Source organism: Cricetulus griseus, assembly GCF_003668045.3.
Source record: "Cricetulus griseus strain 17A/GY chromosome 1 unlocalized genomic scaffold, alternate assembly CriGri-PICRH-1.0 chr1_0, whole genome shotgun sequence".
Taxonomy (NCBI): Eukaryota; Metazoa; Chordata; class Mammalia; order Rodentia; family Cricetidae; genus Cricetulus; species Cricetulus griseus.
This window is the reverse complement of record NW_023276806.1, coordinates 55,074,226-55,087,931: the sequence shown is the minus strand read 5'-3', so window position 1 is coordinate 55,087,931 and position 13,706 is coordinate 55,074,226. Positions and strand designations below refer to the sequence as shown.

At 42.8% G+C, this 13,706-nt stretch overlaps 1 protein-coding gene across 4 annotated transcripts in view; it reads right to left on the bottom strand.

Annotated features, from left to right (window-relative positions):
- The window catches only part of Slc22a15 (solute carrier family 22 member 15), a 54,240-nt gene that overhangs the window by 29,336 nt on the left and 11,198 nt on the right, over nucleotides 1–13,706 (bottom strand). For 3 of the 4 annotated variants that reach the window (XM_027393808.2, XM_035451128.1, XM_027393807.2), the window contains exons 2-4: nucleotides 13,346–13,558; nucleotides 5,110–5,242; nucleotides 4,197–4,361 (exon numbers count right to left, since the gene is read on the bottom strand). In XM_027393808.2, the coding sequence (XP_027249609.1) occupies nucleotides 4,197–4,361; nucleotides 5,110–5,242; nucleotides 13,346–13,558 (511 nt within the window). The remainder of the gene's footprint in view (nucleotides 1–4,196; nucleotides 4,362–5,109; nucleotides 5,243–13,345; nucleotides 13,559–13,706) is intronic. The other variant, XM_027393809.2, reaches the window with a different exon arrangement.

Here is a 13,706-nt window from a genome sequence, read left to right as displayed (position 1 = left end):
ATGTTCAAAGACATGCCTGGTGACCCTCCGTACTGTGATAACAATAGAAGGCAGGGGTCAGCTGGGCGTTGGTGGCACATGCCTTTAATCCCAGCACTCGGGAGGCAGAGGCAGCTGGATCTCTGTGAGTTCAAGACCAGCCTGGTCTACAGGAGCTAGTTCAGGACAGCCTCCAAAGCTACAGAGAAACCCTGTCTCGAAAAACAAAACAAAACAAAACAAAAAGGCAGGTGTCCAGATGATGATGTCAATTGTAGGTGGAAAGAAAGTAGTATTGAATCTGATGGGCTAATAGAAGTCATAACTAAAGTCCAGCAAGAAGTCACACACACATGCCGGTAACAACAGCAGGCACAGGGCAAAGAGCTGCACATATGATGTGCCTGCCTCCTGTGATATTTAGATGAACCCATTTAAACGTTGAGTGTTTCAAGTTCCTTCATCATTATAATCCTGGACCACCATGTGTGGTTTACTTAACGTCTATGTACTCAGGGTCGTTACGCTTTCATTCACATTTGTTTGCCAACTATTTCTTATACATTTCAAGTCTCCTGTGCCTGCTCAGTTAGAACCTGGCTAAATGTTGGAAGATTAGAAAATACTGTTTAGTTCTGACTTTATTTTGTAAAAGATGCCTGTGACTGACCTAGTTTTCAGACCCAAGTCTGAAGTCTCCATTAGGCCTCTCTGTCCCTCCCTCTGCTGACTCCTCTCCAGGTCATGGTCACCCAAATCAAACTCAGTTTTCCTCTTCCTCTCTGCTACAGCTCCCACACTGAACCACTGGGTCCACACAGTCAACTACACAGCCTCCTGACAGACCCCTCAGGGTTTATTTCTCTTCTCTCTTGTCATATTCCCATAAGAACACCTTCCTTCCTTTGTTCCTCCCTCCCTCCCCTCCCCTTTCTTTTTTTTTTCTCCCCGAGACAGGGTTTCTCTGTGTAGCTTTGGAGCCTATCCTGGCACTCGCTCTGTAGACCAGACTGGCCTTGAACTCACAGAGATCCACCTGCCTCTACCTCCCAAGTGCTGGGATCAAAGGCATGTGCCACCAACACCCAGCCAAGAACAATCTCTTGTATGAGGTCTTTCCTCTATGAAACATATACCAAGACCTTCCTCTGAATTTTGAATAAAAATCCAACATATAAGCAAAGGGGTCAAGACCGAGCTGGTGAAACCCACAGAAACAGCTGACTTGAACAAGGGGGAACTCATGGACCCCAGACTAATGGCTGGGAGGCCAGCATGGGACTGATCCAGACGCCTCTGAACATGGGTGTCAGTGGGCAGCCTTGGCAATCTATGGGACCTCTGGTAGACGACCAATATTTATCCCTGGAGTATGAATGGACTTTGGGAGCCCATTCCACGTGGAGGGATGCTCTCTCTCAGCCTGGACACATGGAGGAGGGTCTAGGCCATGCCCTGGTTGATATGACAGACTTTGGCGATACCCCATAGAGGGCCTCACCCTCCCTGGGTAGCAGAAGGGGCTAGTGGGGGGGGAGGAGGGGAGGGAGAGGGAGCTGGGATTGACAAGTGAAGCAGGCTTGTTTCTAATTTAAATAAAAATAAAATTTAAAATCCAACATATATATATATATATATATATATATATATATATATATAATACCCATCTGTGTGTGTGTGTGTGTGTGTGTGTGTGTGTGTGTGTGTGTGTGTGTGTGTTACAATAATAATAAATAGAGGGCATGAATTTGAAGAAGGGTAGGAAGGGGCACATGAGAGGGTTTGGAGGAAGGCAAGGGAAGGAAGAGTGTAATCATAATCTCAAAAAATTATTTTTGATTTTTCAAGACAGGGTTCCTCTGTGTAGCAGCTCGGGCTGTCCTGGAACTCACTCTATAGACCAGGCTGGCCTTGAATGCAGAGATCTGCCTGCCTCTGCCTCCCTAATGCTGAGACTAAAGTTATGCACCACTACCACCTGGCTCAATTTTTTTATGTTAATGGTAGTTTATTATAGCAGCAACCAGACACAATTCGCTCTATGGAAAAATACAGAATCTAATAAACTGAACCATAGAGGAAAGTATTCCCCAAATCTATGCAGGAGGTGATATATTCAATATATACAATTTTTTAAAATTAGTGAATCAGTTCTAAAGAATAACAATGTCATTCTCTCATGATATTGCCATTTAGATACATTTTTATCAATCATAGGGCCAATTTTATTCCCTTATTGGTACAAAAATTTTGTTTGTGCCAATAATTGTGAAGTCAATGAAAGTTTTTAAAAAAAATCTCAAAAAGTTATCAGTGCAAATCTATAATCTAAAATGTTAAGAGGTTTAAACAAGAACTCTCCTAAGACAATATTTGAAGTCATATAACGTGTGTGTGCACACATGTGTGTGCATGCATGTATGTGTGTATAAGTATGTGTGTGTGTGTGGTGTAGGGATATGTGTTCTAGTGCATGTGCCTGTGTATGTGGAGGCCAGAGGCTGATATGTGTCTTCCTCTATTGCTGTCCACATTATAGTTTGAAATAGGGTCTCTCACTGAACTAGGACCTTGGCATTTCAGTTAGTCTAGCTGGTCAGCAGACCTTAGGGATCTAGTTGCTCCCACTTCCCCAGCAGAGATGACAGACACACTGTCATGCTTTCAATATGAGTGCTGGGGAATCTGAAATCACCAAACATTTTACTCACTGAGCCATCTCCCCAGTCGCCAACCTTTATGCCGCCTAGTTTTACGTCAACTTAACATAAGTTAGGTCATTTTGAAAGAGGGAAGCTCAACTAAGAAAATAGCCCCACCAGATGGGCCTATGGGTCAGCCTGTGGTGCATTTTCTTGACTGATGATTGATGTGAGGAGTCCCAGCTCGTTTGTGGGAAGTAACACCCCTCCAGGCTGGTGGTCTTGGGTGATATAGCAAGCAGCTTGAGCAAGCCATGCAAAGCAAGCCAATAAACAGCACTCTCCCATGATCTATGCAGCAGTTCCTGCCTCCAGGTTCCTGCCTTGAGTTCCTGCCCTGACTTCCCTGGATGATAGACTACAAAGAGTAAGGTGAAATAAACCCTTTCCTCCCTAAGTTTATTTTAGCCATGGTGTTTTATCATAGCAATAGAAACCCTACCTAAGACAACCTTTAAAAATAACTCCTGGGCCAGTGAGATGGCTCAGAGGGTAAAGGTGCTTGCTGTCAAGACTGATGATTTCAGTTCAATACCCAGGTCCCACATGGTGGAAGGAAAGAACTGACTCCTGTAAGTTGTTCTCTGACCCTGTGCATATGAGAATATGTGCTCACATATGTGTGTGTGAACACATATGCAAAATAAATAAATGTAAAAAATTAAATAATTCCTTTTACTACATGTGTGGTGTTGAGAATATGCTAGAATTATTAGAGATAATACAGAATGTGGCCTCAATTTAGAAATTTAGCATCAGTAAGAAATGCTACAACAATGCCCTCTAGTGACTGGAGAGAACAATAAAAATGAGGAAATCCTTGAAATGAGTCAAAAGGCTACAGGAAAGGCCTTAAGTTTCTGCCCTTGCGCTATTCCCAGGGTAAAGGAGAAAGAGACTAATGCTATTCTGTGCAAATGGGATTCTCCCCACAGTCATCTGCAGGCAGGCCATGAGGTGGGTGGCCACCTCACTGTCTGTGAGGCAGGCTCAGGGAAGACTTCTACCAGGCAATGTGAACATGATCTCTGGCATCCTGAAGAACACATTGGAGAAAGCAAGGCTGAGTGGACTGAGCAGGTTGAGCATCCCTAAAATGAAATTCCTAATATGAAAACCCAAAATTCCAAATGTCCCAAACCCTGAAAGGTTGTGAGAGCCAATACAATCTCTCAAATGGAAAAGCCCATACTTTCCTTGGCTGTGATGGTTTGAACCCAAAATAGAGGCACTGAAACTGCTGCATGAGAGCACCTTCAGGCTATGCGCATAAAGCAGCTATGAAATGGAAATGCCGTTTGTGTTTAGAATTGGGCCACATCTCCAAGGTACCTATCTCATTATGCATAAAAATTTGGAATCTGGGACATTTCTGGTCCCCAGTATTAGGGTAAGGAATACTCGGCCTGTAGCTATGACATGCTTCAAGTCCCAGTGTGTTTTCAGACTCGGGTTAAACTGGTTCCCAGCAAGGCTTTCCACTCACATCCACAGCTGCACAAAGTGAAGCAGTACCTGCAAGTGCCCAGTAGGCGGTGCCCACGCATTCGTTTAGCAGGACAAAGGCCACCAGGGACATTCCTCCATTCATCACGCCCACCAAGAAGCGAGTTACTGCAAAGAATTCATATGAGGGGGAAAACCCATTTGCGATAGCAAATAAGATGTCAAGAGCAAAACCTGGGAAGAGAGGAACAATATTCAATGACCCAGAAGCAAAGCAGCATTTGAAGAAAATAATAAATTATATTCATCAGTTTGTGAAATAAACCTTTGTAAACTTAAATGTCCTGAGCTATGGCTTGCATTTTTTTCTAATAATTTGCCCTGAAAACCACAAAAAGAAAAAAAAGACCCAAGGCTTGCTTTCTTTGTTTTACAATTTCTGTCAATCACACACCATTTTCAGTTATTCATAATAATGCTAGAAATTGAAAATCCTCACTCATACTCAGCCTGTCAAGACAGCTACGCCAAGTCCTATAGAGTTCATTTGAAATAAATCAACACAGAGAGACACAGAGAAAGGATGGGAAGGCTGTAGCAATCTTCTACTGCTCTGTCTAGAAGCAGGGCAGTGATTACAATTTGGGGGTTGTAGAAAGCACTGTCAGAAAAAAAAAATGTTTTTAGCAGAAATAGCTGGCCTTAGCAGGGTGAACTCGTTCCCGAAAACCACTCGGCCAGAGTCTCGGCTAGCTGCAGTGTGGCCTCTTGCCAGTGTAATAAACAGAAGCTCTGTCTACCTGTGGACTCAGAGAACTTTAAGAAAATAACCCCCAGGTTCTGCAGTCATTTGAACAAAATTGTAGAGACATCCAGCACACTCCATTTAAAAAAAAGAAAGAAAATAACCCCTTATTATTTCCTTAAGACTCTTAGGGACATAAAGCCTCTTATTCAGTGTAAGAACATGGTGACAAAGTACCTGTGAGGTAGACTTTTTTCCTCCCGAAGCGATCTGAAAGCTGACCAAAGGAGATAACGCCAACAAACACACCACTGAAGAAAAAGGAGCTGGCCGCACTGACTTTGTAAGATCGGTTGGCAATTAAAAACCACTATAAGAAAACAAAACAAAACAAAAAATTCATGAGGGGGACAATTTAGGTCACAGAGAGCAATATATACACTGCACTAACAAAGCCTAGTTTATAACACAGATTGGACACTGGTATCAATGTCCGTTAGCCAGAATCTGCTGGAATATTCATCACAGACAACATCCAAGGAGACAGCTTCAGAAACACTGGGAACCATTGCTGCTATGGTATACTTGCAGGGTATTCTTCATATACTCCCAGCAGAACTGCACACAGCATGCAAGTGCTAATCACATATACAATTGCTGACTATGGCCTTGTCCTGAGTCCTTGGCAGTTTCTGGAGAGGAGAAGCCTTGTTCTATTTCCATTTTTCGGATGCCTACACATCACATGACACCTATGAAGTAATCAATGAATAAATCTTTTGGTTAACATATTAGTATATTTAAAATTCCTTGAGCACATTCCTCAAAAAAATAAAATGGAAGGGAGGTGGAGAGAGGACTCAGGGGGTAAGAGCACTTGGTTACTCTTCCAGAGGATGGGAGTTTGAGTCCCAGCAAGCCCATGGTGGCTCCAGTTCCAGGGGATCCAAAGCTGTCTTTAGCTTCTGAGGGCACTGCATAGACATACATGCAGGAAAAAAAAAACTCAGGCACATAAAATAATACAAAATTAAAACTGAACATCATATGATCCTCCAATTTCTCTTCTGGGTGTATATGCATGAGCAGCAAATTCCAAATTCAGGTTCTCTGTCAACACCCAGGTTAACACATCATATTCCCAATAATCGAAGACAGAGTCACCTGTGTCAATCAACAGATCAATAGAGAAGTAGAATGCCATATGCATGTACAATGGAATATTACTCAATATTACTTTAGAGCTAATGCAGTCTGATTCATGCGACAGCCCTGATGAACTTTAGACATTATAGAAACAAGCCAGGCAAGAAGGAACAAATGCTGCACAACTCTCGTAATATTAGGTACCTGCAAGAGTTAGCTTCACAGAGACAGAAAGAATAGTGGTTACAGGGATGAAGGGATGTGGGACAGGGAGTCAATGTCTCATGAGAACACACTTTCCATGTAGAATGATGAAAACATTCTGGAGACAGACAGCGGTGATGATTGCAGAATATAAATATATGAATTCCCCAGAATTATACACTGTACACCAAGGTGGTAGGTATCCTTCGTGCCATGCAAATTTAGCATGAGAAAAACTTCCTAGAGTGCTATGGACAATTATGAATGTAAACAGAAGGCAATCTCATTCTGTTCAGCATCATCTTCTGACAGCCTATCTAGTGATAGTTATCAGTGAGGAGCAGTAAAGCATGTCACAGAGGTATAACCTCAGAGGACACAAAGACACATCTTTCCTCTTCCCAGCCCCCTTGCAGATCCACCCAAGAGCCCTTCTCTGAGAACTCTCAAGGCGGCACTTTTCTGGGTTGCCTGCCCCTGTTTGGTGTGTGTGTGTGTGTGTGTGTGTGTGTGTGTGTGTGTGTGTGTGTGTGTGTGTGTGTGTGTGTACCCTTTCACCATGCTTTAACTAACTGGGGCCCCAGAAGCACATCCAAACTCTCTCCTTACTTTGTATCTTCTATAAGCCTGGATTGATGATGGTCTTGACAAGTCAGATCATGACAGACAGGGTTATAATATGGGTTAGAATTTCATAGAAGAGAGATGAAGAGACCTCTGGCATTTGAAAAAGAATTTTGTTTTTTGAAAAGCTAATTCGTTTTGGATACACTGTTAGTCCTGTAGAATAATGTTCAATTCGGGAGGAATGACTATGGTGACATATTCTGAAATGGAAAAGTGAGATGTCAGGTGCCCTGTTGTCCTAGAGGAGCCAGCTCAGCATCCATCACAGGGACAGTCCTGCTCCTGTGATAGACGAAACAGGAACAAATGGAATTGTTCTTAACTACAATTAACGTCTTAATTCAAACACTTGTTATATTTATCATGTTCTTAATGCTCATGCTTACATGCTCTTAAAGGCTGCCTTGTGACTTTAGCATTGATTTCTCTGTGCTTTAGGAATTCCAGTCTGTATATATGGTCAAGATACTCAGGTGGACAGCGAGCTAGGTCAGAAGGAAATGACTAGACTGTTGACTGTATTTACCAAATTTCTCATATCCACTAAAAAGGCTACAGTGCCATCCCTCAGCAACTGAATAGCTGTCAACTTGGACAATGATTTTAGGAAGAAATGGCCCAAGGGATGGATAAACAGCAAATTCCAAATCCTGATTCTCAGGCTGCCAGTTCCAAGTGTCAAAGTAATTTCTACTAATTTTTCTTCAAGTCAATGCTGGTTAGGCTAACGCACCCTCCCATTTCTCCTGGACTACATTCAAGAACAGACAGAAATTTGAAAAGCAGATTTTTGCAAAGCTAATTGGAGAAAGCTAGCTAGAATCTGGGGTCTCTCCCTCAGCAGAGCTCCATGAATTGAGAGTGCTAAGGCGCAGGTGACAAGTATTTCACAAAGTCAGCTGACAGAAAGATTTCCACAACCCTATCCTGACTCTCCTTTACAGTTTTTTGTTTTCAACTCCTCTAAAGCATCATTTAAATTCTTATTACTTAGCTACCACGTGATCAAGAGGGTTTTACTTGGTTCAAACTCAACTAAGATACAGTAAGACATGATCCCTGTATCTTTAAAAATACAGATTCCTATATCTTTTAAAAAATGTGTGGAGTGGCTTGGAAGACTAGCTCAGTTGCTAGCTCATTTTCTTACCCTGTGGTTGTTATTTAGTGCCAAGGTAAAAATCCAAACCACGAAATTGCCAGGACATAAGAAATTAAACTGTAACAAAACAAAATATAATGATCACTCTGACAATCTCAAGAAACATTTTCATGAATCTTTAGATTTTAAAAATCAAACTGTGGGAGCCATTCAAGTCCTTATTGGCTAGCGATTACTAAAGCAGTGACTCTATTATTTTTTGTTAATTGCAGAACAAATTCTAAAGCAATTAGAATGGATGTTCTTTTTATAGTAATTCATTTCAAATTGAAAAATCACTTGCAAATCCAAAATGCAAAATCCCACTTCCTCTCCACATATATTAATAGGAAAGGAAGACTATAAAGACAAATATTTTTAGCCTCTCATGTTGATCTGACTAAACAACCGACAACTATTGTTATACATATGTTCTCTCCAATCACTAAATAGAATCTATGAGTATTTATTGTATTCTGTTTCAAAATGGACTGGAAGGCCCTAGTGGTTAAAAACAGATATCATCGTTCACTCCTCTACACAAAATGGGCCTGAGAGGAAATCAGGCGCAATGCAGGGCAGAACCAAGACCAGGTGCCTCCACCATAAAAGATGAAAGGAATATAAATATGGCCAGCACAGGTGCGAACCCAGCGCAGGTGATCAGCAGAGCCTTCCAGCTCTTAAAGAGGATGGAAGGTGGGAGAGCAGAGGTGACGAGAATGAAGACAGACCAACTCTTGGCAGCGTATCAGTGATGTGTTTGGGTGAGGGTTTTGTGCAGACTTCAGTCTTACTTATTAAAAGGCTGAGAATAAATGGGATGCCCCCAGTAAGGGACCTAAGTATGGCTACATGGAGGCAGATCTGTCCTAGCTGCAATACAAAGTATGGGGTGGAGATTGCAAGTTGACAGTGGGCAGGCTAATCAAAGGCTACTAGTGATCCAGGCTGGCCTGGGCAGAATGAGGGCTTCTAGAAGAGAACAGACTCAAAGTTAGGCACGGAGACCTGGTGTTCAGAGAGGCTGAGTCATCTCAGAATGGGAATTACTGATGCCTACTGGAATGGATTACACCAACCAAACACAGAGAAAAGCTTGGAGATGAATACTGAAGGAACTCATAAGATATATCTTCAATGAGTCTTGAATTCATCAAACCTTCAGCTTTATGGAGATGTCAAGTTGAATCAATGATTTCTCTGACATGGCAGAAATGGGATCATCAGGGGAAAAAAAACAAAAAACAAAACAAAACAAAAAAAAAAAACCAATGTACTTCCCTAAAATGGACTCCATGCTAAGGCATAATTCTAAAAGCAAAGTTAGCAGCCAAGTAATGAAAAATACAGACATCAAAGAGCTGTCAAACAGGCAGGCAGCACACTTTACAGCTAGATAATTAACCAACCAACTTTTACACATTATTCTCCTCCTGTCCCCACAGCCACCCTCGCACAGAAATGACAATATACTAGGGAAAGACTTTCTATTTTTAGCCCTCTGCATTTGTTCCATTCAGGAAACATGGAGGGAAAATCAGCTATCGGAAGGAAGGAAAGTAGGAATAAGTAGATCTTGTAACTTAGAGCAATGGTTCTCAACCTTCCTAATGCTGTGACCCTTTAATACAGTTCCTCATTTTGTGGTGACCCCTAACCAGAAAGTTATTTCTATTGCTACTTCATAACTGTAATTTTGTTACTGTTACCAATTGCAATATAAATATCTGTGTTTCTGATGGACTTAAGGCAACCCCTGTGAAAGGGTCAGTTGACCTCAAAGGGGTCACGACCTACAGGTTGAGAACCACTGACTTAGAGGAACAGAATAAAGTATTACTGGAAGGAAGACAGAGAGCAAAGGGAGTGGGTTCTCTGTGACTTCTGTGCTTAGAAAACAGAGGCTGATGGGAAGGGAAAGATGACATTGTTTTAAGTCACCTTCCATAGAGATTTTATCGTAATTTTTTATATTTGGCTAGTATTATGCCCCAAGTGTGCCTCATACCATGGGGTGTGTGTCTTAAATACAAATGCCCAATAAGATTTCTGGTTTTAAATTGGGTTCGTATCACTGATTTGCAGTCTGTGTGCCACACTCAGGTTCTCTCATGACACCAGCCCCAGATGTCATTCTTTTCCTTCCACACTGCATATTGCTGGGCTGCCCATCCTCCCTGACAGCCCCAGAGTATGGACACTGCAGCACACACTCCTCAGATAAGCATAACAACTAGAGATCTGGGAGAGCACCAGGACCTCTCTGCTGGCTTCGAGAATTGTAGTATGTGCAGCCTGACTCACAGCCACTCGGGAATGCCACAGATCTGCCCGCTTGTTCCCTTGTGGCCTAAATGGCCTACTCTCTTCTACTGATGCTTCTCCTCCTAGTTTATGGTGACATTTCATGGAACAGTAGTTGAGAAACGTGTTCTCTTTTCAAAAGCAGCTGTATTCGGTAAGTAAAAGCTATGCACAGTCGGCTTTTACAAGCACTGGGCCATTTCCCTCCTCCAGGGAGGCCCAGCTCTCACTTGCTCTCCTTGTTTTGGCCTAGGGCAGGTGATGACTCTATCACCCACACATGAGTGATACATGACCTGCCTTGCGGGAGCCCAAGTGAGGGCATGGCCATCCAGAGGGAAGCAAACATTTCTATTTTTGCCAGGAAGCCTGACTCCTGTTGAGAACTGACCTTTCTTTGTACGTGGGTAGGCCCCTGCTTCCCTCTCCCCAGCCAGCCCCCTCCCGCTGAACTTCTGTTCATTCTCTGTAATACATGCCCACACCTCAGCTTGGTCTGACACTCCTCAGTGGAGTTGACCCCTCTTCTCCCTGCCATATCATCCCACATTTTCTTCTGCATGATGCATAGTGAGCCTTGTGTTTCCTTGTCTCTCCCAAATGATGCCCTGAGCTTCCTAAGGGCACATTTGTAACCCACGTGCTAATCTTACAGTGCCTGTCAACACTAATTAAACACTCACTGAATTATGTATGTAATGAGTGAATGCTATAGTCTTACAGGCATCTTCACAGACAGTAGATTTTTGTTTGTATCTGGCTGACCTTGAACCCGCAGTACTTCCCCTGCCTCTGTCCTCTGGGTGCTGGGATTCTAACATGTGCTACCCTGCTTGACACCAACAGCATCGTGGTGTGATTACTTCGAGCCTAACACTAGAGTTTAGGAGTACCCAGAGACTACATAACTGACCATCTTTACTTCAGAGCTACTGAGTGGCATTCTCATCAAACAAAGTAAGAGGGACATTTGGTATTCGTGGGGCTATCCTTTTGATAGCCAACCTGACATCTAGAATACTTGAAGTTTAGCTCAGGAAAGCATGTTCATTTGTACACACGTATTTCTAAGAACAATGCCCATGACCATGCAACGAGCGATGCTATGAGTGGTACACAGTAAATCAATGTCTCTGTGAGTGAGACAGGTAGTGACTCCAGCAAGCCAGAGAGCCACGTCATCCCTCCCCTGATGCCGGGTCTTCTCTAAGAGGTGGATTTTACTGGGGCCCAGTGTATTTCACAAGTACCACTTCAGCATTCCAAGAAATGGGGGTAGAACCATGGCTGTTCAGTCCACCAGGTCAAAATGCAAAGGAAGACCAAGGTAGCTCCCTGGTTGCTACGGCAGGCCACCTAAACATGGGCAAACAAGACTAGCCTATGCCCACTGATCCAACTCCCTTTGGGAAAATCAAGTTCTAACAACCACTTCTGAAGCCCACACTCCTAGCTTGTGGGTATTTGAAGACTGCAGTGCTGGAACAAACAGCAGCCTTCCAATACCCCCAAAGAATGACCTTGAGGGCTCTACAGGACCTTGAGTGGTTACTGATAACAACTCCACACAAACACCATCACCAACCCTTTTGCCCTTGTCTTCTCCATAAAAATTATAAATTGTTTTGTGCTCACTCTGGGAGCAAATCAGGTAATGAGAGCTCCCGTGAGTGGAGAGTACTTGGACAGGGCATTTCCAGAGCAGTTTCATGGTGATTAACTAACTTGCTTCATTTCCATGTAGTTGTCACTCTGAATTACCACTTAATGGGTGAAGTGTGCAGGCGATAACAATCACTAGCACAGGCGTAAGGAAGCAAGACATTAAAAAAAAATTAGCCTCTGCAGCAATTAATTGCAGGGAATTTTTCAAATAGTTTTAATACTCTGGCTTTTGACCCCGGGGTCTAGCTTGAGGAAAAATATATTAATCTCAAGATAATAGTCAGTCAACTTCAGCTCTTCAATATCCACAATGATATTAAAGATTCCAACCTTGCGCTTTTTGGTTGCAAACATTAATTAAGCATGATAATTGTGTGTCTCCATGATATTTGGTGTTTTCTGTAGGAGTCAGAGCTCAGGGAATAATTTGAATACAGCAGTTAGCAATTTGCTACATAAATCCACCCCAATGGCTATTAGCTCATTTGAGAATAGTCAAGACTCCTAGATTAGAGGATTTTTTTAAAAATTAAATACCATGTTAATCACATAACCCTTTATTCAGCCTTCCAAAACCCTCCATAAAACAGTTCTTCAAGATCAAGTACAATAAGATGTTGTTAGAATCTATAAACTGTGGGTTTTAACACAATATCCTAGACTGTAGAGTTCTGTAAACACCATCTTGGTATATCTCTACACAGGCAAATGGAAGTTCTTATTTTATTTTATTTGCATTTATTTAGTGGGGTGGGGAAAATGAATGCCATAGTGCATTTGTCAAAGTCAGGGGACAATTTGCAGAACTTTTTTTTTTTTTTTCATTCTACCATGTGGGTTCAGGCATCAAACTCAGGCCATCAGGCTTAGCAACAAGTACCTTTACCCTCTGAGTCATTATCATGCTGGCCAAAGAACTTGCTTTTAAACTTTAATTTTTTAGAATAAATAATTTCAACAAGAGCCATGTCTTGAACTATGCATATACCACAGACTGTTTTCAATACTGCCAACATGAAGACTGTGAGAACAATGGAAAGCTGGAGGGGGAACTGATATCAAATCAGTACTAAGAAGTGGAGTGGGGGTCGACTTGGAGCTGCATTTCAACTGCAAGTAAGATGAACCCAGCTTGGTGCATAGACCTGTGAGTGGCCAGCACACCACCAGCCTGTGCTCCCAGCCATGCTCCCATCCTTGCTCACCAGCCGTTAATCTGCTCTGTTGCTAGTTCTCGGCTGAATGATGGTTTGGGGAACAGGGATGCTGGAAGCCACCTGTCCCAACCACTTCAAACAACCCCAACAGACCTCTAAGGTGCCAGGCAGGAGCAGTCTGCGAGCTCACACCAATGTCACCTGGCTAGGAGGGTGGCCTGCTTACCTCGGAAGCAATAGACGTGAAGCTGCTGCTGAAATGCACATGCTTGTGGATCTCACTGCCATTGGCGGTCAGAAGCCAGGCCCCAAAGGCCTGGTCTTTGCCATCTGACTGATTGCTGTGGCTCTGGTTGGGCAGGAGCTCAGCCATGTCCCAGTGATATGACGGTGTAGCTCCAATTAGTGCAATGAGGATGGCTTCTGTGGCCACATAAAGCTGAAAGGAAACACATTGAATCAAATGCTGCAGTCATGAGTACATGTGTAGAAAACTTTGGAAGCCTGAAAACCTTGAAAGATATAGTGATTAGGCTACAGATAAAGCTCAGTTGGTTGAGTGCTTGCCTACCACTGCATAAAACACA